This window comes from Lithobates pipiens, unplaced genomic scaffold (assembly GCF_037356315.1).
Source record: "Lithobates pipiens isolate NorthernLeopardFrog02 unplaced genomic scaffold, aLitPip1_a1.2 Scaffold_3, whole genome shotgun sequence".
Lineage (NCBI taxonomy): Eukaryota > Metazoa > Chordata > Amphibia > Anura > Ranidae > Lithobates > Lithobates pipiens.
The window spans coordinates 108,406,474-108,431,941 of record NW_027507790.1 but is presented as its reverse complement, the minus strand read 5'-3'; the positions used below and the strand labels follow the sequence as shown (position 1 = coordinate 108,431,941).

The window sequence follows — 25,468 nt, the reverse complement described above, 5'->3', positions numbered from 1 at the left end:
GCACAGGTATGCCGTTGTTTCAGAGCGCATACGCCGGTGACGTCACCGGCTGCATACAGTGTGAATATTTCCCAAATGGTGCATATATAGGAGATATTCATTTTACCTACAGGTAAGCTTTATTATAAGCTAACCTGTAGATGAAAATAAGGAAAAAGGGTTTGCTACCACTTTAAATGCACGATTAGATTGGTGCCATTATAGTCAATAAGGTGAGGACTTTCTTATTAATTATTAGATCTAGTAAGTTCTAATTAATCTAATAATTAAAGTGGTTGTTACCACAGAAATTATATTCACCGGCAGCCCCTCTATTATAAATGTTTTTCTAAAATGAAGCTTGTAAATACAGTTTTCCAGTGATCTTTAGGCCGTTCACATGACTTCTGGCCGGTCTCCTATTCTGACCCAGGGCTACTGTGTGAGGACCTGAGATCTCCCTCTGACATCAGCCAGGGTGGTCACATGGCCGCTCAGACCCTCCTGCAGTAGCCCTGGATCGGAGTAGGAGACCGGCAAGGAGTCACGTGACTACAAGCTTTGTTTTAGAAAAACATTTACCCTGTGTGTTATGCCTCATTATAAAAAGGGGCTGGCAGTGACAATTGCTAATCATTTCTTTTTAAATAATAGCAGCAGGAGGGGGGCATGGGCAGAGACACAGACACAGGAGCTGACAGGCAGAGAGGGAGACAGAGGAAAGAGCAGATGGCAGAGGCACGTAAGCAGTGGCGGCCCGTCCATAGGGGGCACATGGGCAACCCCCCCCCCCCCCCAAAAAAGCCAGTCACAATTTTTTATTTTTTTAAATGGCCCTTTAAGAAAAAAAAAGTTCATTTAAGTGCACTGTGTTCGAGGTTGGCGCCGGACACATTTCACTATGGAAGCGATATGCCAATGCAATCCTGTGATTGCAGGCAAGACGCTTCATTTGCAGGGTTTTTTTTAATGCCCTGTGGCACTGTGGAGTGTTCCTCTACACGCTCATTGGGTCATTCTCCTTCGTATCTTCATGTCTAGACGGTGCTGTCCCCGGCGGCGTGTCACTTCCGGTTTCAGCACTGTGTGAATGGAGAAGCAAGGTAATGTATTATATTTATTTGTATTATAATGTAACACCTTGTGCCGTATGTATTCTTCTCAGTCTGTGATCAGACTGAGGGTGGAGGGAGCCATGCTTCACCTCTGCCCTGGAATCAACCTCTGTTCCTGCCCTTCACCTGACAATGTGCTGGAGCCTTCAGTACACATCTCCTGTATATGTATACCACGAGGGCTCCCAGCACTGCGTCCTAGAGTCATGCTGTACAGGTCTGTAGTCTCTCATCTCTATCTGTCTGTCTCTCTCTCTCTGTGTATCTATCTATTCTATCTCTCTATCTATCTATCTAAATATCTGTATATCTATCTGTCTATATATCTTTATATCTGTTTATCTATCTATATATCTGTATATCTATATATCTGTCTGTCTGTCTTTCTGCTAATCGCTATATATATGTAGCACTGATTCCCGAAGGAGTAGCTGATTTGATTGGGCTTACCGTTACCTTCTTGACCGTGTGTATGTCTAGGGGTTTCCCAAGGTAGATGGCCCAAGAACTGCAGAGACTGACACCAGATCCGCTTAAGGGATTTTTATTTGCAAAGATGAGTAAACAAAACACAGTCTCTCAAGGTAGGATTAGAGGGTTTAGGTAGAAAAGTCCAGGTACTCTTGGAACTAAGTTAAGTAGAAAAAGTCTCTCACATTAGGAGAATCCAGAGAATAGCCATTCACAACTGGATCCTCACCCTTATCGGATAGTCCTTCTCTCACCAGTTCAAGCAGCCAATAGAGTGCTCAAATAAAGGGGAAGTCTCTGTACCCCCTCCCAGAATGCACAGCAAGAGTGACACTACCGCTGGGCTGGCTCAGAGAGAGAACTGGCACCCAATGCACCTAACTGGACTGCATTCTAGCACCTGCCATAGATGACAGTACCACCTATGGTCAAGCAGAACACAATGCAATCCAGCTAGACTGGTACTGAGACCAAAATTTTGTGTAATTGAACCCAAAACCAAACTGCGGTTCCAGGAATATTAAATGACAAAAAACACATATTGCGTGCTCTTCAGGAGCTGGCGCTACATATATAAAATCTACCTATCTGTATATCTATCTGTCTAACTGCATATCTATATATATCTGCATATCTATCTATATATCTGTCTATCTGTCTGCCCTATCCAATCTATCCCTCTGTCTGTCTGTAGGCTCCATCATGGGCAAGTTACTTCAGGGGGGGGGTTGTTGGTTGGGGTTTGGTTTGTGCCCCCCCTAAAAATATGGAGCACCAGCCACCACTGCAGGTAAGATGACCACTATAGTCAGGGCTCAGCAGCCATGATTGTTGTGTACAGCTCACAGTGGGGGACACAGGAAATGGCATGATCAGGGAGGTTTTTTACCGTTTAGAGAGGGGCAGATTACACAACACAATACTGTACTGTTTAACCACTTTGCGCCCGTTCTATAGCCGAAAGACGGCTACAGCGCAGACGCTACCTGCCGGGAGGGCGTCCCTGGACGCCTTCCTGTTTACTTCCGCAATGCGTACTCCTGAGAGCGCGCATCAGGGAAGTTCTGTGCTGGCCGTGTCCCTTGGACACAGCCAATCACAGATCGCTGTAAATGGCCAATCACAGCGGGCATTTACAGCGCGATCGGCGTGTCCAATGAGAGATGATCTCATATGTAAACATATGAGATCATCTCTCAGCACCGCTATCCCTCCTCTCACAGAGACAGCGTTTGAGGAGGGAGAGATGAATGGCTGCAGCGGCCGTAAGTTACAAAAAAAAAAATTTAAATAAACTGCCATCTGTCTCCACTGCCACCTGCCCCCACTGCCACCTGTCCTCAGTGCCACCTGTTAGTGCCATCTGTCCCCAGTTCCATCTGTCCCCAGTGTCATTTGTCCCCAGTGCCACGTATACGTGCCATCTGTCATCAGTGCCACATCAGTGCCACGTGTCATCAGTGCCACATCAGTGCCACGTGTCATCAGTGCCACATCAGTGTCACGTGTCATCAGTGCCAAACATTAGTGCCATCTGTCATCAGTGCCATGTATCAGTGCCATCTGTCATCAGTGTCACGTGCCATCTGTTATCAGTGTCAGTGTGATCAGTGTCACGTGTCATCAATGCCACGTATTAGTGCCATCTGTCATCAGTGCCACGTATTAGTGCCACGTGTCATCAGTGCCAGTATAAGTGCCATTTGTCATCAGTGCCACATATTAGTGCCATCTGTCATCAGTGTCACGTGTCATCAGTGCCCGTATTAGTGGCATCTGTCATCAGTGCCACATCGGTGTCATGTATCATCAGTGCCATGTATCAGTGTCACGTGTTATTGTCCTGGTGCTCCAGGGCCTTCAAAAGTGTAATAGGTAGTCAACAATTTAGATGTGTAATTTATGCTCCTAGAACACGTGATGGCGCTCCCTGCATGTTGGGCCTCTCTAAGTGGACAGGCTGTGAAAAAGTCCCACACATGTGGTATCGTAATATTCAGGAGGAGTAGCAGAATTTATTTTGGGGCATCATTTGTGGTATACACATGCCATGTGAGAGAAATAACCTATTACAACGACAATTTTGTGGGGGAAAAAAATCTTCATTTTGCAAAGAATTGTGGGAAAAAAATGACAACATCAAAAAGCTCACTATGCCTCTTACTAAATACCTTGGAATGTCTACATTCCAAAAAGAGGTCATTTGGGGTGTATTTGTACTTTCCTGGCTTGTTCGGGTCACAAGAAAGGAGATCGGCCACCAGTACATCAGATGTGATCAATTTTGTATGATTTGCACCACAGCTTGTAGACTCTCTAACTTTCACAAATACCAAATAATATCCACTAATTTGGGTTATTTTTACCAAAGATATGTAGCAATATAAATTGTGGCCAAAATTTATGAAGAAAAATTAATAATTTGCAAACTTTTATCACAGAAACAAAGAAAATTTTGTTTTTTTTTCAATATTTTCGGTCTTTTTTCATTTATAGCACAAAAAATAAAAAACCGCAGAGGTGATCAAATACCACCAAATGAAAGCTCTATTTGTGGGGAAAAAAAGGACAAAAAATAATTTGGGTACAGTGTTACATGACTGAGTAATTGTCATTCAAAGTGTGCCCAGTAGGCAAGTGGTTAATATGCTATAAGGGAACAGGATTTCTTCTTGTTTTTTTTTTTGTTTGTTTATGGTTACAAACAGAGCTATACAAGGAAGTTTATAAACTTTTAACATTATGCTAATCATATGTATTTCTGAGGAGCTTTATAATACATTTAGTTATTCTTTAAATACACATTTGCTATATATATATATATATATATATATATATAAAAAATAATTTTTTTTATTTTTTATTTTTTTTTTTCAAAATGAACAGCGCAGGTGTATTCTCATATCACAATGCATGCATGATGTGACTTTTCATTCGGAGTACAGAAAATACGGTAGGATTATGAAGCCGTCCTATGCAGTGCTTGCTGTACCGTATTACCTGTAATGGTGCCGCAGCAGTGAGGCGTGGTCGGCGCTCTCCCGGTTCTCGCCCGGAAGTAATGTGTAGTGTGCGTGCTTTTCTCCGCATTGACGTGATTCCGCTTTCCTTTCAGTGTCATGGCGCTGGAGGCCAACCGGGGAATGATGGATGAAGAGTTGGAGGATGGAGAGCTGAGCGGCTCCGATACAGACATGAAGGAGTCGGGGGACAGAGCTTCGCAGCAGGTAGCTGACAGTGTATGGGCGGACTGAGCTCTGTTCCCGCCATAGGGCCTGGTGTAGTGCGCAGTGTGGGCTCTTCTGTATGTGCGGGGAGGGGACCTGGCTAGGATTGACACTTTTTCTTCAAGCCAAACAGTTTAGCGACGTACAGCAATTTTTTTTTTCTTTTAGCATATACTATAGGATTGTAACAGACCTGGGACACGTTTTGGGGGCTCCAAAGAGAATAGTAATGCGGTGCAAAGTGCCCCCTCACCCTCCTTTCAGTCCCTGTCCTGAGCCACATTCCTGTCTAAATATTGTGTCTGGATTACAGGCAGAATGGAACATGGATACATGATTCAAAACCCAGACTGTCCAGGTGAATCCCGGACAGGTGGTCACCTTAGACCCGGCTTGTCGTCTTGCATATGTCCGGGGGACCCGGCTTGTCCTTGGCACTGGTGAGGCTGCAATGGTGGGCATTAGCGAAGCTGCACTGATGTGCAATGATGAAGTTGTTAATATTTTCTTATCTCCCCCCCCCCCCCCCCCCCCCGAGCGTGCTGCTGTCAATGGCGATATGCCACGAGTGGCGGCTCCCGTGCGCATGCGCGGGAGTGACGTCATCGCGGCTTCGCCGAATGACAGCGGCGGAGCAGCGAGACCCACCAAGAAGGTGGATGCTCCGGACTACAGGGGACAGCGGTGACTTCGCTGGCTCCTGTGTCAGGTAAGTGACACATAATGGACTACTATGCGATGCATAGTAGTCCATTATGCTTTACCTTTGCAGGGAATCAGAGGAAGTAAACTCATCAGGGTTTACTTCCTCTTTAACCACTTCCAGACCACCCACAATCTTTATACATCGGTACTTTGAAGAGGAAAGCTGCCATAACTCTGGTGTCCACTTCAAGACAAAGGTGGTCTCTGCGGCGCTCCGGTGCCCTCTGCCGTTGCGGCTCTAGTAAGCGGCGGAGATTGGGGAGGGGGATCATGGATTTTGTGTCCCTGAAAGACCACTGGGCAAATACAGTGTGGCATAAAATATTGCAATAAACGCCATTTTATTCCCTAGGGCCTCTGCTAAACAAAAATATATATGTTTGGGGGTTCCAAGTAATTTTCTAGCAAAAAAAAAAAAAAAATATATATATATATATATATATATAATATATATATGTGTGTGTGTGTGTGTGTGTAGACACCCTAGAGAATAAAATGGTGGTTGCAATATTTTATGTCACACTGTATTTGCACAGCGGTTCTTTCAAATGCATTTTTTTTTTTTAAAGATTACTTTAATGAATTAAAAAATAAATAAAACTAACCAGTAAAGTTTTGTATAATGTAAAAGCTTTTACGTTGTGAGAATCGCAATCTTTTTATTCTAAGCAAAAAAAAATCATGATTCTCATTTTGGCCAGAATCGTGCAACTCTACTGCTCCCCATTCACACCTGAGACCTTGTAATACGAACGAGTCACATGACACTGGGAAGGTAAAATGGCTAATTGGTCCCATTTTGAACATTTTCACTTAGGGGTGTACTCACTTTTGTTGCCAGCGTTTTAGACATTAATGGCTTTATGTTGAGTTATTTTGAGGGGACAGAAAACTTTTATAAAAGCTTGTACACTCACTACTTTACATTGTAGCAAAGTGTAATTTCTTCAGTGTTGTCACATGAAGATATAATAAAATATTTACCAAAATGAGGGGTGTACTTTTTTGCTTCTATAAAACATTCAATCCCTTCTCGTTCTTGGAAACATCACATGATGGTGCCCCTGTGTCATCTCTTATGCATCCACAGGGGCGTGCAGCACAGCGCGACCCTGATCTGGATAAAGAGTAAATTTACATGTAAACACGGAAGTGCTGTGAGGCGGCATGTCCTCGCAGCAGAGACTGTAAAGGTAATCAGGGCACTGATTATCAATGTAGCCCAATCAATGCCCATCAGTGATCCCAGTCAGTGCTGCCTTTCAGTGGCTGCTCATAAGTAGTGCCCACCAGTGCTCTGGTTAGTAGAGGGTTACTTGTAGAATTAGGAAAAAGGGGTGGCTTCTTATAGTTGAATATTTTATTGGGTGGGGGGGGGAATCTCGCTAAAATACACTTGCATAAGTGTGATGGCAATATGGCATCTTCCGTTGTACCGAAAGTGATGTCACATGCATCTCAGACCTTTGAAGCCACTGGGGACCTGACTTCCTAAACAGTTGGATATAGACATTGCTAAAGTGCTTTTGACCTGTATGTTGTATGGTCAAAGGATAAGGTGAGCATGCGTGACAGATGGTGATGGAACATGGTTCACTGGTGTTTTTGAAAAGATCTATACTGCATGGTGCAGAGTGACTTTGTTTACACTTTTGTTCATTTTATTTTTTTATTTTTTTTACCATAATATAATTATGGAGCCCTCTCCTGATAATTTTACATCTTTGTGTTTGCGGGGCAGTAGATCCTGCCAGCTTTTGAGTGAGAACCCACAGGACAGGCTAGACATTTTAGTCTGGATTGAAGTAATCTATGTGGCATTGGCAGAATTGATATTCCACTGAGCTTCTCACCTGTCCTCTCTGCGTTTTTATATAAACTTGCTGGCCAATCCTTTTTTATGGAGTGTTCTGCAGCATCTAGATATGCTGCCCTTGGAACCCCTGGAGTACACGCTGGTGCTCCTGGGATGTCATAATTCAGAGTCCAGGTGTTGCATGGGCCAAACAGTTCTGACAGTCCTGTGACAATTTGTGCATACATTTAAATGACTGTTTTTGCTTTTACTAGCGTTTTGCCCAGGTCAGCCCTTGAGAGATGGAGCAGCTCCTCACACACAGAAAACGCATCCCCATGTTCCTGGTCAGTCTTCGTTTTTCCTCTGTCCGGAGAACTGTTGCCAGAGGACCTGGGGGGCTTCATCTCTCAAGTGCTGAGCTAGGCAGGGGTCTTAAGCTGGAGCAGAGAGTATTTTGTGGGGGCCTATAGACTGAGGGGATGAGTGCCCTTACCAGGATTCTTGGTGGAGGAGGTTGAGTTACAGGCCACAGGCAACCCTCCTTTGTACAGCAGCGGGAGGTGTCCTGTATCCATTCTCCTCTGAGCCCAGGCGATGAGAGATGCGGCATCCCCTTGGCAAACTCCGGGCGGGGGGCTGTGTACCCACACCAGAGGCTAGCTTGACCCGGAAGACACGGCATGTCCTTTCCAGGGCAGGATAATGTCATCATGTCCCGGGGACCTGGTTTGACCACTTAAAGGCACAGGGAGGATAGTGCTATCACACGTGGATGCAGGCGACAGTATCTGACACCAGTTTGTTCCAGGATGCAGGAGGAGGATGAGGTACCATCTCCGGGAGGTGAAAGTACCAGCAGGATGCAGGTAGGCACCAGTGGGTGACATTTGTATCCATTGAAAAGGGACAGCAGCTAGACGGTGTGGTTCACTAGCCAGCTGGGGCATACCAGGGGGTTGCTAGTGTCACTGGGTGTGCACTTCAGTAATGTTATGGTGGAGTGTGTGGTTGTTTGTTTGTTTTCCTTACCACCATGGGTCCCCCTGTGTTATCTTTTGTCAGGTGAAACCACCTAAAGAGCCAAAGCCCACTCCCAGAAAGCGGAATACACAGAACTCCTATGCCAAATTTGCATTGACAGACTGGTTAAACAGTCAGATGCAGTTTATGCGAAGATTTTTGGATTTGTGAGGGATGATAGGACGGCTACTCCCTAGAATTCAATTGTCATTCTCCAGAGAGGTTTCTATTAATGAAACTTCCCAGGGATCCAGAAAAAGCCAAGCCTCTTCCCCTGTTGCTGGGGGAGATGGTGGACCAGAAGGTCCTTACACTCATGTGTTTGTGATCAAAACCTTCCGGGAAGTTTCGATTGATACTAAATCTAAAGCCCTTGAACCAAGCAATACAATAAAAACATTTTCGCATGGAATACACATTCTCAGTCAAAAACATCCTGCAACCAGAAACTCATGGCGACCATGGATCACAGGGATGCATATCTCCACATTCCCATCTGAGAAGAGTCCCAGAGATACCAAAGGTTTGTGGTGGAAATGGAGGGAATGAAATACCACTTCCAGAACAGAGCTCTTCCTTTTGGGCTATCCTTGTCACCAAGGATATTCACCAAAGTATTAGAGGAAACTTTGGCCCCTCTAAAGTTGAGAAAGATGACCGTTGTACCATACCTAGATGACCTACTGTTTACAGCTCCATCAGAAGCTCAACTATTGCTGAAGTCTCTGGGCTGGATTTTAAATAGGGATGCACCGAATGGGTTTTTTGGTGCCAAAACCGATACCGAAAATAAATCTTCCTTGATTCTGGAAACCGATACCGAAATTTACTGTTTTCAAAAAATTTTTTATACTGGAGATGGTCAGAGACTGGGGACATGGTCAGACTGCGGATGTGGTACAGGATATCAAGGCAGCCTACCTGTGCCCGTCATATGTACGCACGTATAACACACATGCACACATATAAATGCACACACACTTGCAACGCACACATATAACGTATGTATGTGTATAATAAAAATATATAATTTTATATAAATTTAGAGCTGCGATCTCGATTCATCCCCCCCCCCCTCCCCAGCCCCCTCCGTGATCTCCCACTAAGAGTAGGCGATTCTTTCATATAAACAAGTGGGGAGATTATCTGCTCACTCAGCTGTCAAAAGAAAGCATCCTGGGCAATCTGCCAAATGTAGAACTTGAAACATTGTAACTAATTTATTAGATCAAAGGGATAGAACTTCTTGCTTAAACAAATAATCTGGGCAGTCTGCCAAGCTTTCAACCACCAAGTCTAAATCTTTTTCTGACACTTCTTTCTTAAAGCGGAGGTCCACCCTAAAGTGGAGGACCTTCCGCTCATTGGAATCCCCCCCCCCCCCCCCCCTCCGGCGCCACAATTGGCACCTTTCAGGGGGGTGCAGATACCTGTACAGTACAGGTATCTGCACCCACTTCCGGCGTAGATTCTGCAGAAGGTACGCCGCTGTCTGCTGGGAAACACAGGGATCCCAGAGACAGCGGGGACCATCCTTATTGCGCAGCGCGACTCGCGCATGCGCACTAGGGAACCGGGAAATGAAGCCGAAAGGCTCCACTTCCTGATTCCCATACCCAAGATGGCGGCGGCAGCACCCGAGAGACGATTGAGAGATCGGCTTCGGGTGCCGACATCGCGGGCGCGCTGGGCGGGTGTCATTTTAAAAGTCAGCAGCTGCAGTATTTGTAGCTGCTGGCTTTAAAAAAAAAAAAAAAAAAAAGTCGAACTCCCGGCGGACTCCCGCCTTAAGTTAAAATCAATATTTTTTTTTTGCTAGAAAATTACTTGGAACCCCCAAATAAATAAATATATATATATATATATATATATAATTTTTCTCTCTCCGAGACCCTAGGGAATAAAATGGCAATTGCTACAAAAGTTAAAGTTAGCACAAATTTTTTTTTTTTTTTTTGTGTGTGTGAAATTTATTGCCACAGCCACGTGACAGGTAAGTAGCTTTATACAGTGGTAGAGCCGTATGCTCTAATCTCTTCCAGAAATTTGAGGGTGCAGCCGAGGCCTTCCATCTTAGTACTATAGATTTACTGGTATAGTATAGTAATAGTCCTAGCAGTATTCTAATTGCCCGGCATGGGGCCAGTGGTTTGACTAGTCCCAGCAGACATACCTCTACAGACAATGGCACAGGAATGGTGGTTACTGTCAGAATAAATTTGGTCACCTCCACCCAGAAAATTTTAATCTGAGGACAGCTCCAGAACATATGGGTGAAATCCGCCGAATGTGAGTTGCATCTCCAGCAAGAGGCTGAAACAGATGGAAAGATTCTGTGTAGACGTACAGGTGTGCAGTACACCTTATGTACTAGTTTAAATTGCACTATTACTTTATCTCTAGCCAATACTAGCTGTGAAAATGGGTACTCCCACATTTCTTCCCAGTCTTCTGTGTCCAGTGTAGGGAAATCTACTTCCCACTTTTGCCTTAAGGTTTTCTAGTCCTGTATGGATGTTAGGGAGTAATGCTTTATATATGTTGGATAAGGGCTTAGATAGATTTTCATCTCTGAGCAAAGTCTCCAAACTCATGGTATAAAAGGCTACGGGAGCATTTTTAAACTGCATCTTAAAAGCGTGACTAAGTTGCAAGTTAGGTAAATTATATTGTTTCAACTTGTTGAAAGTCTGTATTTTGCCCTCAAAACAGATCTGATATATTTGATGCCCCTACCCGCCCACACACCAGGGTCGGGAATGGTTCTGAATTCTGATAAATTTGGGTTAAACCAAAGAGGATTATACGGGGAAATGTGTCCCGAGGGTATGGAGTGTATTGAACTGGCCACTGACCATGCCCTTATGACTGCTCTCATTGCTGAGGGAAAGGAGCTCTAGGGCCTCGATAAAGTAGGTTCCATAACGCCTCATATGACCCCAAACCTGCTGCTTCCAGGACCACCGCCGTGTTGGACTCGTCTGAGACCAAGCAGTCGTGGAATAACAGCCACCAAGAAATAGGAGTGGAGGTCCGGGCAAGCCAAACCTCCCTCTCCCCAAGGCCTCTGCAGCACCGTCAGCTTAAATCTCGGTTGACCGGATCCCCAGAGAAAAGACACTAGGATGGAATTTATCATGCGGAAAAACTTTTTGGGATCCAGACTGGTGCATGTCTGAGAACATAGGAGAAGGCAGGCAGAAGCTTCATCTTAAATAAATTGATCCTCCCTATCAAGGAGAGAGGGAGATTAGGGATGCACCGAAATTTCGGCCGCCGAAACATATCGGCCGAAAATGCCCTTTTCGGCAATTTGCCGAAAGAGAAAAACGGCCGATAATGGAGCCGAAAATGGGGCGGGGCCAGGGTAGGGGGCGCCCCCCGCCCCTGGTGCGCCCATCATGAAGAGCTATATCACGCTATAGTGCAGGCGAGCCGTCTCCGCCGCCTGTTTGATCACAGCGTGGGAACATCACAGCTTTCAGTTCAATAGCTGTGTGTTCCCGGCCGCGCGCCATCATGTACAGCCCCTCCCCCTTGTCAGGGCACTTTGATAGACAGATCACCCGTAGGATTGGACGGATGATCTGTCTATCAAAGTGCCCTGACAAGGGGGAGGGGCTGTACGTTACGGCGCGCGGCCGGGAACACACAGCTATTGAACTGAAAGCTGTGATGTTCCCCTGCTGTGATCAAACAGGCGACGGAGGCGACTCTCCTCTTCTCTCTTCTGTTTTCTCTTCACAGGTTGGCTGCTATGAGGGAACACACACACACTGGCTGCTATGAGGGAACACACACACACTGGCTGCTATGAGGGAACACGCACACACTGGCTGCTATGAGGGAACACGCACACACTGGCTGCTATGAGGGAACACGCACACACTGGCTGCTATGAGGGGACACACACACACTGGCTGCTATGAGGGGACACACACACACACACACACACACACACACACACACACACACACACACACTGGCTGCTATGAGGGGACACACACACACTGGCTGCTATGAGGGGACACACACACACTGGCTGCTATGAGGGGACACACACACACTGGCTGCTATGAGGGGACACACACACACTGGCTGCTATGAGGGGACACACACACACTGGCTGCTATGAGGGGACACACACACACTGGCTGCTATGAGGGGACACACACACACTGGCTGCTATGAGGGGACACACACACACACACACTGGCTGCTATGAGGGGACACACACACACACACACTGGCTGCTATGAGGGGACACACACACACACACACTGGCTGCTATGAGGGGACACACACACACACTGGCTGCTATGAGGGGAGACACACACACACTGGCTGCTATGAGGGGAGACACACACACACTGGCTGCTATGAGGGGAGACACACACACACTGGCTGCTATGAGGGGAGACACACACTGGCTGCATTGTATCAATTGTATCATGTGTCATGTATCATGTGTGCAATTTCTGACCCTCTCCTGTACCACGTCCGCAGTCTCTGACCATCTCCTGTACCACGTCCGCAGTCTCTGATCATCTCCTGTACCACGTCCGCAGTCTCTGATCATCTCCTGTACCACGTCCGCAGTCTCTGACCATCTCCTGTACCACGTCCGCAGTCTCTGACCCTCTCCTGTACCACGTCCGCAGTCTCTGACCCTCTCCTGTACCACGTCCGCAGTCTCTGACCCTCTCCTGTACCACGTCCGCAGTCTCTGACCCTCTCCTGTACCACGTCCGCAGTCTCTGACCCTCTCCTGTACCACGTCCGCAGTCTCTGACCCTCTCCTGTACCACGTCCGCAGTCTCTGACCCTCTCCTGTACCACGTCCGCAGTCTCTGACCCTCTCCTGTACCACGTCCGCAGTCTCTGACCCTCTCCTGTACCACGTCCGCAGTCTCTGACCCTCTCCTGTACCACGTCCCCAGTCTCTGACCATCTCCTGTACCACGTCCCCAGTCTCTGACCATCTCCTGTACCACGTCCCCAGTCTCTGACCATCTCCTGTACCACGTCCCCAGTCTCTGACCATCTCCTGTACCACGTCCCCAGTCTCTGACCATCTCCTGTACCACGTCCCCAGTCTCTGACCATCTCCTGTACCACGTCCCCAGTCTCTGACCATCTCCTGTACCACGTCCCCAGTCTCTGACCATCTCCTGTACCACGTCCCCAGTCTCTGACCATCTCCTGTACCACGTCCCCAGTCTCTGACCATCTCCTGTACCACGTCCCCAGTCTCTGACCATCTCCTGTACCACGTCCCCAGTCTCTGACCATCTCCTGTACCACGTCCCCAGTCTCTGACCATCTCCTGTACCACGTCCCCAGTCTCTGACCATCTCCTGTACCACGTCCCCAGTCTCTGACCATCTCCTGTACCACGTCCCCAGTCTCTGACCATCTCCTGTACCACGTCCCCAGTCTCTGACCATCTCCTGTACCACGTCCCCAGTCTCTGACCATCTCCTGTACCACGTCCCCAGTCTCTGACCATCTCCTGTACCACGTCCCCAGTCTCTGACCATCTCCTGTACCACGTCCCCAGTCTCTGACCATCTCCTGTACCACGTCCCCAGTCTCTGACCATCTCCTGTACCACGTCCCCAGTCTCTGACCATCTCCTGTACCACGTCCCCAGTCTCTGACCATCTCCTGTACCACGTCCCCAGTCTCTGACCATCTCCTGTACCACGTCCCCAGTCTCTGACCATCTCCTGTACCACGTCCCCAGTCTCTGACCATCTCCTGTACCACGTCCCCAGTCTCTGACCATCTCCTGTACCACGTCCCCAGTCTCTGACCATCTCCTGTACCACGTCCCCAGTCTCTGACCATCTCCTGTACCACGTCCCCAGTCTCTGACCATCTCCTGTACCACGTCCCCAGTCTCTGACCATCTCCTGTACCACGTCCCCAGTCTCTGACCATCTCCTGCACCACGTCCCCAGTCTCTGACCATCTCCTGCACCACGTCCCCAGTCTCTGACCATCTCCTGCACCACGTCCCCAGTCTCTGACCATCTCCTGCACCACGTCCCCAGTCTCTGACCATCTCCTGCACCACGTCCCCAGTCTCTGACCATCTCCTGCACCACGTCCCCAGTCTCTGACCATCTCCTGCACCACGTCCCCAGTCTCTGACCATCTCCTGTATAAATTTTTTTTTTTTTAAAACAGTCATTTTCGGTATCGGTTTCGGTTTTCGGCCTAGTGTATTTTTCATTTTCGGTATCGGTTTCGGCACCAAAAAACCCATTCGGTGCATCCCTAAGGGAGATGTGCCCATGCCTTCAGTCTGGTCCTCATCCTATACACCAGAGGTTCCAAGTTGAAGGCATGATACTCAGAGGTAGAAGTGGAGATGTGAATACCCAAATATTTAATTTTGTCTGTCCACAGTAGTGGCAGGTTGGGATCTGCTACTTTTTTTTTTTTTTTTTTTTTTTTCGCTCTATCTATTGGCATAATTTGGGACTTATCCCAGTTTACCTTGAGTCCCGAACAGCTATTAAAATTGGATAGAATGGTCAACGTCTTTCTAAGGGACTGGGCAGGGTCACTCAAGAAAAGGATAAGATCGTCTGCATATAAAGTGACTTTCTCATGTATGGATCCCACCTGTATCCCGCCAACCCCGTCTGCCTGTCTGAGGCAAGTGGCTCCATCACCAAGGCAAAAAGAGCCGGTGACAGTGTACAACCTTGCCTCGTTCCTCTATTAATGGCAAAGGGTGCTGACAGCACCACCAAGCTTAATCTGCGCCGTTGGTTCCTTAAATAAAATAGTGATCAATTTGCGAAATTCTTCTCCAAAACCCATGACCTCCAGGACTGAGGATATAAAAGGCCAAGCTACCGAATCGAACGCCTTTTCGATGTCTAATGTAACCAATACCTTCGTGGAGGACTCAGTGGGAGGTAGTTGAAGATGGGTAAACACTCTACGTAGGTTTATATCTGGATTTCCCTGGCATGAAACCAGTCTGGCCTATATTAATCAGGGATGGTAGAACCGTCCGCAGTCTGGTCGCTAGTATTTTTGTCAAGATCTTGAGGTCATAATTTAGCAGAGCGATCGGTCTGTAAGAAGTGCAGAGGGATACATCCTTGCCGGGCTTAGGGATAAGAACTATGTGTGCTTGATACATGGAAGGGGGTAATGTCGTCTGTTTTTTATTGTCAGAGAAGACTTTTAACAATTTTGGTGCAATTAAGGACGCGTACATTCTGTACCACTCACCATGTAGGCCATCAGGTCCTGGTGTTTTTCCAGTAGGAAATTAACAAATCGCTTCTTCTATTTCCTCCATGGTAAAATCTTTGTCCAGAAATTCAATATCCTCCTGCGAAAGATTGGGTAGCTGTAGGGAATGCAAAAACTCCCTACGCCTATCCTCAGGCCAGCCAGGTACTGCGCTATATAGGTTTTCATAGAAGGATCTGAATTCATCTAGAATCAGTTCGGGAGTAGATATCAGTTGCCCATCCAACCCACTAATTTCTGATACCACCTTCTGCATCTTTGAATTTGAAGCCATTTTTGTCTCCGGACTCAAAGATCCTCCCCGCCAGAGTTTTTAAGTCTAAATGTGTGGCCGCAGCAAGATGTAGATGCAATGCTCTTCTTGCCTCAGCTAGCTGGCTGTAGTGACCCAGAGTCAGTGAGCCAGAAAAAGCCTCAGCCGCCCTGGCCTCTCCCTCCTCAAGCATCTGTACCTGGCAGGGCATCTCGGAGCAGACCGTTTTTAATAGCCGAGATGTATTCGCCTCTGGTATTGGCCTTAAAGGCATCCCTCTGTGTTGAGGTGGAGTGCTCCATTAATCTCCCAGTATTGTTGTAATTTAGGAGAGAGCTCCTCTCCCACCCCCGAGTCCTGCAACCATGTGGGTGCTAAACGCCAACAGTCTTGCCCTTGTGTCCGACAACCCCAAGGTGAGCTCCATGGTTGTATGATCAGAGAGGCCCGCAGGTAAGTATGAGGCCCCCCTCACCACTGCTAGGGCACCGGTGTTGCCAAAGACCAGGTCTATCCTGGAGCCTGATTTGAGTGGAGGAGTGAAAGGAATAAGCCCTAGCTGTTTGATGCTTCCATCTCCAGATCTCAGTGTGATTATATGTTTACGCCCATTAAAGCATATCTGATGAGTACACCCTATTTGTGTTGGATGAATCCAGGGACGGATCCAAAATAGAATTAGTCGTCAGCTATGTATAATCTCGAGAATTGTAATGGAGCCAAAAGTTCAGACAGCTTATAGAGAATCTGTTGATTAAAGGTGGGAGGCACATATACATTCACTAAAGCATAGACCACCCCTCTGATCTCTAAAAGTAGGATTATGAATCGGCCCCCCTGGTCAGTGTGGAGGTGTATAATCTTGTATGCAAGGGATTTATTCAATAAAATGGCCACTCCCCTCGCATAACTAGAATACGTTGAGTGAAATGATTGCCTTACCCAGGGTCTGCGCAGCGTCAGGATCTTATTCCCCAGGAGATGAGTCTCCTGCAGAAATAAGATATGGGGCCTATGATTGGTCAGATATTTAAACATTCGCACCCTTTTTACCTTGCAAAGAGGCCGGCCACGGAGCTCCCTCGCCAACCGGCCTGCAGGAAAATGCAGTGGGCCGCAGGCTGCACTAGGCCACACTAGGCTGTGGCCGTGCCGGACAGCGGCAGCCCCACAGACCGGCGTCCTCACTTGAATTACAGGTGGGGGGGTGTGGGAGGCCTCCTCTCTGCGGCAGTGTCCATGCTCCCGATTTGCGGCCAACGCGGTGCTCCTCCGACGGCCGGCTGTGTAGGAATCTCAACAATGACTGCACAGGCTGGAGCAGATGAGGAGCTAAATTCTTCTGACCGGGGTTTTTCCCCGGTAATAGGATTGATTACAAAGGATTGCAAAAAGGACAGCCGGAGCTCCTCACTGGTACGTCTGGCTTCTCTTACATCCAGATACGCCCCAACCTTACCACCCGATTTAAACACATGATTGCAGTGAAATGCACACGATTGCAGCACGGTAGTACAGCAAATTGATGTTTAAATTAGTTGTGAGGAGGAGACACTGTGCCCAGTAATCTTTGATTTCTCCCATGTTCAGGTAGATCTCCACCTTTTTTATAAGGTTGTGTACCCCCTGGCCTAGGATATGTGTCCATTTGTAAGAGAATGTTAGTGGAGAGGTTTAGAACGAACTTTGCATGTAGTGGTTGTGTCGGTGCAAAATTATGCAAAGCTCAACGGAAAGGTCATGCAAGCTTTAAGACCTTGCACGTGAGTTATTTGCTGGAGCTATGTGACCCCCTTATAGAAGAACTCATTACTTTATGCCCATTGGCTATGTATCCAGTGTCATTGAATTATACTGCAAATACAGCCAAAATTTGACTGTAAAAAACGTGGTGTGTGTGTGTGTGTGTGTGTGTGTGTGTGTGTGTTTTTTTTTTTATTTATTTTTTTCCTCTTCCCGTTTTGTGATATAACTTCTGTTCGAGAGGCTACGTTCTTTCCTCGTGGTCCCACTGTATGTAGGCACTTAGTCACCACCTCTTGCCTGGTCCTCAGATGGACTAGGGACTATAAACAATGGTATGTACAGAGGGCAATGAACTAACACGCACTGCTTGTTTCAAACAAACGGAATTGAGAGGGAAATGAAAAGGTTTGGGTGCTCACAAAGGAACACAATTTCTAAAAAAATTGATTACATGGCCAATAAATCATGTGTGTGGATTATTTTTGGAGAATAGGGATATCATTTAGTGTCACTTTAAGGCATAATTTATGTTGACGTGGTTTAGTTGGAGAGCTTTATGTAACTATGGCCTATTTATTTCTGTATATGTTTTCTCCTTGCATTCTATATGTTTATTTGCAGAAACTTGGTTTACCCAGTGCTGGTGACTACAGAAACAATGCAGCTCTGTCTTCCAGTGTCCCTTACAGAAATATCAAAGGTTTGGATTCTAGCGATGACAGCTTTTCTGATTCTGATACAGATGAGGGTTCTCCATGGAAACGTAAACGCCAGAAGTCTACCCATCCTCCTCCCATAATATCAAGACCAACATTGGCCTCAGCTCTTCCCATACAGAACAAGCAGGCAAGAAGTGCAAAGAATAATATATGGGGGGCAGTGCTTCAGGAGCAGACACAAGAGGCTGTAGCTGCTGAACTTGGAATTATGGACATGGATGGTCTGTTGGATATGAGCCGCCAGTCAGAGACTTACAATTACGTCCTAGCCAAGAAAATGATGACAAAAGAAAATGATAGCGAGAAGGTAAAACTAGACAAAGATTTGGATGAGTACATGAATGAAGATAAGGATCGTGTGCCAAAAGAAGAGAACGGTCACTTAAAGAGGAAGAGACCTGTGAGAGACCGGCTTGGTGAAAAATTAGAAATGGACTTTAAAGGCAGATATGAAATAACCCAGGATGATCCAGAAGACAAAGTTTCTGATGAAATAGCACACAGGTTAGTTCTAAATTTTATTTAATTGTGCTATTGTGCATGCAGTAAAGGTATGGAGTGGTGCAAGCACTACTTTTTCAGAACACACCGCATCAAACTGCATGCTATTGCGGTACCATGCAATTTGGTGGGTGCAAACATGCATGTTGTGTATGTGAGATGTGTTTGGGGTGCCATTAACATTTAATTGGCATACTTGTTAAGAGAAGAGCATTCACCTGGGGTGTGGGAAATGCACACAAAATGAGCTTTTCTCATTTGTTCATTGACACACAGCTCCTTTAAATCTTGACCTTAGGGTTATATCGCCACCTTCAGGAGAGGACTAGGCAGAACATGTAAAACATGTAAAAACAGCAAAACTGCACAGCGCCGCCCAGGGGGCGGTCCCACTGGCTTTAACCCCTTACTCTGCTTCCTGCAGCTCCAGTTTTTTTTCTGCCTAGTGTAAAAGGGGACCATTGAATTTTATTTATTTTTTTTCTGCAATTTTGATCCTGTGATCTACAATCAACAGTTGGGCGCACGCTGGGTCGGCCACGTCATGCCCCTTTCTGGTCCAGGGGTGGCCGATGAGCTATATGCTTGGGGGCGCACATATGACCGGGCTACTGCTGTCCGTGCCAGTGTGCCGTGGCCAACAGCCACCCTGTACTGCTCGGGTGATGGGTCTGTGGAGGAATGCATCCAGCAATACTGACATGAAGGGTAAGTATGGCTCTCCCTGCCTCGGCAGGATGGTGCAGCTGGGCATTCCCTGGGAGGTCGACTAGGGTCTCTTGCGCTCCCTTTTCTCTCTCCTTGTCCCTCATTTCCTCCTTCCCATGTTGGGGGCGCGCTGTGACTGTGCATGGGGTGCGGTGCGTGTACTTGGGCGGGGGGGGGCGGGTGCTTCGGGCCTTGGCAGGGAGGCTGTGCTGGCTGTATTTCTTTCCCTGTCTTTTTCTGGCCACAGTGAGGTGTTCAGGCTGTTTGCCATGAGGGGAGGCCGCGGCTATTTTCCTGTAGCTTTAGTCAGTATATTGCTGTCAGCCATTTCCTAGAAGGTTTTCTCTGTGATTACTTTGCTAAAACAGCCGGTGGCCATTTTCTTGTAGCCTCAGTGCGGTTTACCTCTAGCACTGGTGGCTGCTTCCAGAACAGCGAGGTTTTTACACTTCTTGGCTGACACAGGGCAGGGCAGAGCGGACGGCAGCAGCACAGAGCAGTAATTGGTCAGGATGGTGAGTCCTGCGGGGGGCCCCTCAGTCTGCGAGCAGCTAGGAGGGTGGGAATTTTTTTGTACCTTGCCTTAAGTCCCTGAGTAGTGGCAGGTGAGTGAGGGTCAGCATGGTGTCAGAAGCTGGCGCTTCTTCCCCAGACATCTGTGCTATTGCAACCGGCTCACCTGCACAAAATACGGTGCCTATGGACGCTTTGTCGGCCCCTAAACCCCCGCCCCTCCCATCTTCTGGGGAAAGCTCTGATTAAGACTCTGGCCCCGCTGTGACAGGCAACCCCTGTTCTGACATGTCGGAGCATGTGGTCCAGGACCGTTCGGACAGTGAGTGACTGTGTCCTGCTTAGCGCAGGAAAAATCGCTAGTAGGAGCACTTATCGCAGCAATGCGGGATACCCTGAAGATACAGGCTGCAGCAGGGACATCTGCAGATGTGGCGGTCCCTTTTGGGTCCTGCAAATCGGCAGGTACACCTAAGGTGTTTCTGTATTTGACTTCCATGTTTGACTTCTTTTGATAAGTTCATCTACAAGGAATGAGGAAGCCCGCAACTGGCCTTTTGAGGAGAGCCTCCTGAAAAAAATGAACGTCTACTCCGGATGTTGACACCCCCCCACGGCCTTGGTGTCGCGGACGATTACTAAATGGGCAAAGTTGTTGCACCGTGAATTGGAGAAGCAACAGACTTCCCCTGTCTGCGTAGAACTGGCAGACCAGTTGGTGCATGACCTTAAGTTTGTCTGTGATGGGGCCCTGGATATGGTCCCCCTGCTTCAGTATCAGCAGTGGTGCTATGGCGCCTAATTTTGGCTGAAATGCTGGTCTGCAGACCAGGCATCTTAAAAAAAAATAAAGCACTGGCGGATTTGCCCTTCCAAGGTTAGAGGCTATTTGGAGCCTTGCTGGATGACATTATTATATACACGTTGCTCCCACAGTCCAGGAAGGGTAAGGAGCCACGCTATAGGCAAGGGCCCTCTTTCCGTTTAGAGGCGACTTTTTCGCCCGCCCCGGTCGGCAGGTAATCGTTCCCAGTCAGACAAGGCACCAGCTGAAGGACAAAGGCGTACCTGATTTCGCAAGCCAAACAAGTCTGCGAGCAAACATTTTACCGCATGAAGGTTTGCCCCCGCCCGACTCTCGGGTGGGGGGTGTCTCCTTTGGGAGTTTGCAGCGCGGTGGACCTCCCTACTGTCTGACCAATGGGTCTGCGAATTGGTTTCATCAGGATACAAGATAGTTTCATTCTTTCCCTCCAACCTTCTGGCTCGTTGGGAGGCCCTGTTTGGGGCTGTACAGGACCTGCTACTGCGCGGGGTGATAGTACCTGTACAGACGCTGGAAAGGTTTCAGGGTTTCTACTCCAACCTGTTTGTAGTCCCAAAGGAAGGGGTCTGTCCTTTTGAGGGCCTTGAGGTCCAGGATTGCTTTGTGAAAGTGCAAAGGTTCAGGATGGAATCGGTTCGCTCCATGGTTGCTGCACTCCATCAGGGGGACTTCCTGGCATCTTTACATGTACCCATATGCCTCAGGCATCAGAGGATTCTGCAATTTGCAGTCGGAAGAGCACTACCAATTTGTGGCTCTCCCCTTTGGCCTAGTGTCAGCACCCCAGGTCTTCACCAAGGTGGTAGCCCCAATTCTGGCGTTTGTTGAGGCAATGTGGGATCGCAATCGTGGGTTACCTAGACGACCTTCTGAGAGCAGCTTCCGAATTAGAATTAAGGGAGGATGTAGCGATCACCATGCAAACTCTCTGGGAGTTTGATTGGGTACTGAACCTAAAAGTCGCAAGTCTTTCTCCTTTCAGACAAGCTGCGGGGAAGTTGTTGGTGAACCGCAGGTGGTCATTGCTGCGTTTTCTGCATGTGAGTCCTAGGTCTCATAGTTTTCTTCTTGTTTTGTTGGCTGATCCAAAAAAGGGTCTGGCGGTCTCGTCGACCACGTTCTCTCGGGGGATCAGACAGATCATAGTTCAGGCTTATGCCTTAAAGGGACGGCTGCCCTCCTTTCCCGTCACCGCTCATTCCTCCTGGGCTTGCAGACATCAAGTGTCTGTTTTCCCAGGTGTGTATGGCGGCAACTTGGTCGTCTGTTCACACTTTCACTAAATTTTACAAAGTGGAAGAGAGCGCCTCTTCGGATGCCTGCTTTGGCCGCTAGGTTTTGCAGGCGGCTGTGTAAGGTTACAATTCACTTTCATTGAGTTACGAGCTTGTTGTGAATGCATCTGTAGATACATATGTTGGCCGCAGGTTTTGTTGACTGTTTTTAAGGTGGCAACTCCTGTTTGTTTGAGGAGTTCATCTTGTGGGTGAAGTTATTTCTTGCTATTTGCACCCCTCGTTTTTTTGACACTGCTTGGGGGATTTCCCTAAGGTCAATATTTAAAGGAGCTGTGTCCGTCAATGAATGAAAGAGAAAATAGGATTTTTGTACTCTGTAAAATCCTTTTTCTCTGAAGTTCATTGATGGATACAGCACCCACCCCTCCTATTTGTACTGCTTTTTGACGAACTGAGCTGCAGGAAGCAGAGTGAGGGGTTAAAGCCAGTGGGACCACCCCCTGGGCGGTACAATGCAGTTGCGTTTTTACATGTTCTTCCTAGTCCTCTCCTTAAGGTGGCGACATAACCCTAAGGTCAAGATTTAAAAGAGCTGTGTCCGTCAATGAACTTCAGAGGACGATTTTACGGTGAGTACAAAAATCCTATTTTCTCACACCGCATTTGGTGTGCACAGGTCCTTTTTACAATGCAGACATAAAGTGATTGGAATGGTGCTGTACATAGTTTCTTGAAAATATCACAACCCTCTTTCTCAGTACTGCTGTCAAGAAACTTCGGTCCCAATACAAACAGTCGTCTCTATGGGAGGACTTCTGTAAGAATCCAAATGCCTTAATTGATGTTCCTTTGATGGAGTGGACATTTTGCATGCGGACTGCCCTAGGTAAAATCAATATGGAATGTTGTCCCTCTAGCTCTGATTTGAAAAAACTGAAATCCAATGAATAAAAGGGACGGTCCGGGGACAGTTGGGCTGGGGAAGAAACTTCTAGATCAGTTTCTCAACTGGAGTTCAGAGGAAAGTTGCCAGGTGTTATGCCGCTTCTTGTTGCAGTGGATTTATCTCTGTGGCAGCTTCTGTTACGATGTTCTGCACTATCAGGCACCATTGTGAGCCAACAGCACAGGGCAAGAGGAGCAGGAGCAGAAGCAGATGAATACAAAATGCAGCAAAAATGTATATAAGTACAAATGGATATAGTGTAGTGTCATCGTTTATTGGATTACAACAGAATAGGACTAAAGTCCATTTGTGGCCTACTTGACAAAATACACTTACTGTAAGCTAAAACTTCATTTGGTTAGATTCTAATGGTCCCAGCAGTTGTGAATTTGTAGAAACTAGAGCTTGCAGAAGCACTATAGCAGCTGTGTGGGACACCTGCCTGTATTCAGAGATTATTAGGTGAATGGTAGCCTTGAGTGATCCCTGGTTCACAATGATACATTGCGGGAAACAAAGATTTGCTGTTTCATCGCGTCACCCTGGATTGCAAATGCAAGGCGTCCATTTGATCTGTGGCGGGTGTCAATGTTAGATCAATAAGACCCTGAAACAGACACCCATGCGATTTGATTCAGGTGTGAAAAAAAGAAAAGGGGGGGGGGGGGGATCCTGCACCATTTTGGTGTGGATGGTATTTGAGCCATACAAAATGTATTGCTCAAATCGCACCACATAGACATCGCATGTGATGCTCACAGGAATGTGGTGCGAATCGCATGCTGAGTTTGGCACGCACCAGTGTGAACCCAGGCTGAGTGAGGTTCAGGCTTCAAGGGGGTGATGCCAAATTTTTGAGTGGTGTGAATGTGAACATTGCCTTATTTATGCTTAAGTTTATACCAAAGAAACCCCTCCTGCCCAGCATCCTTCAATGCTGAAAATCAAAGGTGCTGGGTATAAAATAGCCAGTGTTCAGGTGTTTTGACAGCAAGGGTTGCAGTGGAGATTCCAACATCTCCTCCTCTTTAGCATGGTTGTGGGAAGCAACAGACTTGGCAGCCTCTTGACCTGAGTTTAAGACTAGAGTTCAACTTCCAACCTTGATTCACACTGATGTGGTGTCTGAGTTGCGATTTTAAGCCATTGGTTTGTATAGCTCCAATCACACCGTATGCGCACCAAATTCGTGTGGGACCATTCCCCCCCCTTTTTTTTTTTTTTTTTTTTTTTTTTGTCAGCACCAGAATCGGATTGCATGGGTGAGAACACCCGTGTGATCCGATTCTGCACATCGCAGTGTTATGCAAATCGATTTGGGGTGCCATTAACTTTATCATACGCCCCGCGATCAGCTCGCATTAATGGGTTTTGGTGTGATGTGGAATCCGCTGTGAATTTGCACCGCATCTAGCGTGAAGTGAGGCTTTTTATTTTTTTATTTTTTTTTTATTTTTTGGGAATTCCTCTGAAAAATAGCAGTGTACTTCCAAGCATGCCAATAAGCCAAGGCATGCCTAGCTTTCTTATAGCTGTATAAATGCAGTGTGAGATTTAAGGTACTGCTGCCTCTGTTAGTCTCAGGAAATCTCATTACCTCTCATCTCATTAGCCTCCAGCTCAGTTTTGTCCTTGCTGGAGGCTCTGACATGATGCAAATCCCTGCGTCTACTAAGATGGTTGCCCCCCACACAGAAGAATGTTTTATATATGCCCCTTTTATCTTGCAGGCTTCGTGAACCTAAAACAGATCTCATCCAGCGAGTTGTGAAAAGCATTGGCACCAAAAAGGCGATAGAACTCCTAATGGAGACTGCCGAGGTGGAACAAAATGGAGGGCTCTTTATTTTGGTAAGATTTAACAATTCTATTTTGTATAAAAATTGCAACTTGTCCAACCTTGTTGAATAAAAAGTGCAAAATTATCTAGTTCAGGGTTAAAGCCCTGGCAACATGGCCAGCAGTTTATAAGGATAGCTCATAACTTTTTAGCGGTTCAAACTTTGGTTCCATCATCCTCCTAACTTCCTTTTCTACTTGTTTTTACTAACCTGCGGTAAACGATAAAGTAAATGAAGCCTGAAAAGTGTAAACGTCTGTCTTGAATGCTTAGTCTGTATTAAAGAGGAAGTAAACCCTGATGAGTTTACTTCCTCTTTTTTTCCCTGCAAAGGTAAAGCATAATGGACTACTATGCATCGCATAGTAGCCCATTATGTGTCACTTACCTGACACAGGAGCCAGCGAAGTCGCCGCTGTCCCCTGTAGTCCGCCGCATCCATCTTGCTTGTGGCGTCTCGCAGCTCCGCCGAATGACAGCGGCGAAGCCGCGATGACGTCACTCCCGCGCATGCGCACGGGAGTGGCGTCTCGCAGCTCCGCCGCTGTCATTCGGCAAAGCCGCGATGACGTCACTCCCGCGCAT

At 47.1% G+C, this 25,468-nt stretch overlaps 1 protein-coding gene across 1 annotated transcript in view; it reads left to right on the top strand.

Moving 5' to 3' along the window:
• The first annotated feature begins 4,596 nt into the window (after positions 1-4,596).
• Positions 4,597-25,468, top strand: part of PHAX (phosphorylated adaptor for RNA export) — a 37,419-nt gene continuing 16,547 nt past the window's right edge. Inside the window, exons 1-3 of the mRNA XM_077462165.1 lie at positions 4,597-4,792; positions 18,214-18,815; positions 24,774-24,894. Coding sequence (XP_077318291.1) covers positions 4,685-4,792; positions 18,214-18,815; positions 24,774-24,894 — 831 coding nt within the window. The 5' untranslated portion in view covers positions 4,597-4,684. The remainder of the gene's footprint in view (positions 4,793-18,213; positions 18,816-24,773; positions 24,895-25,468) is intronic.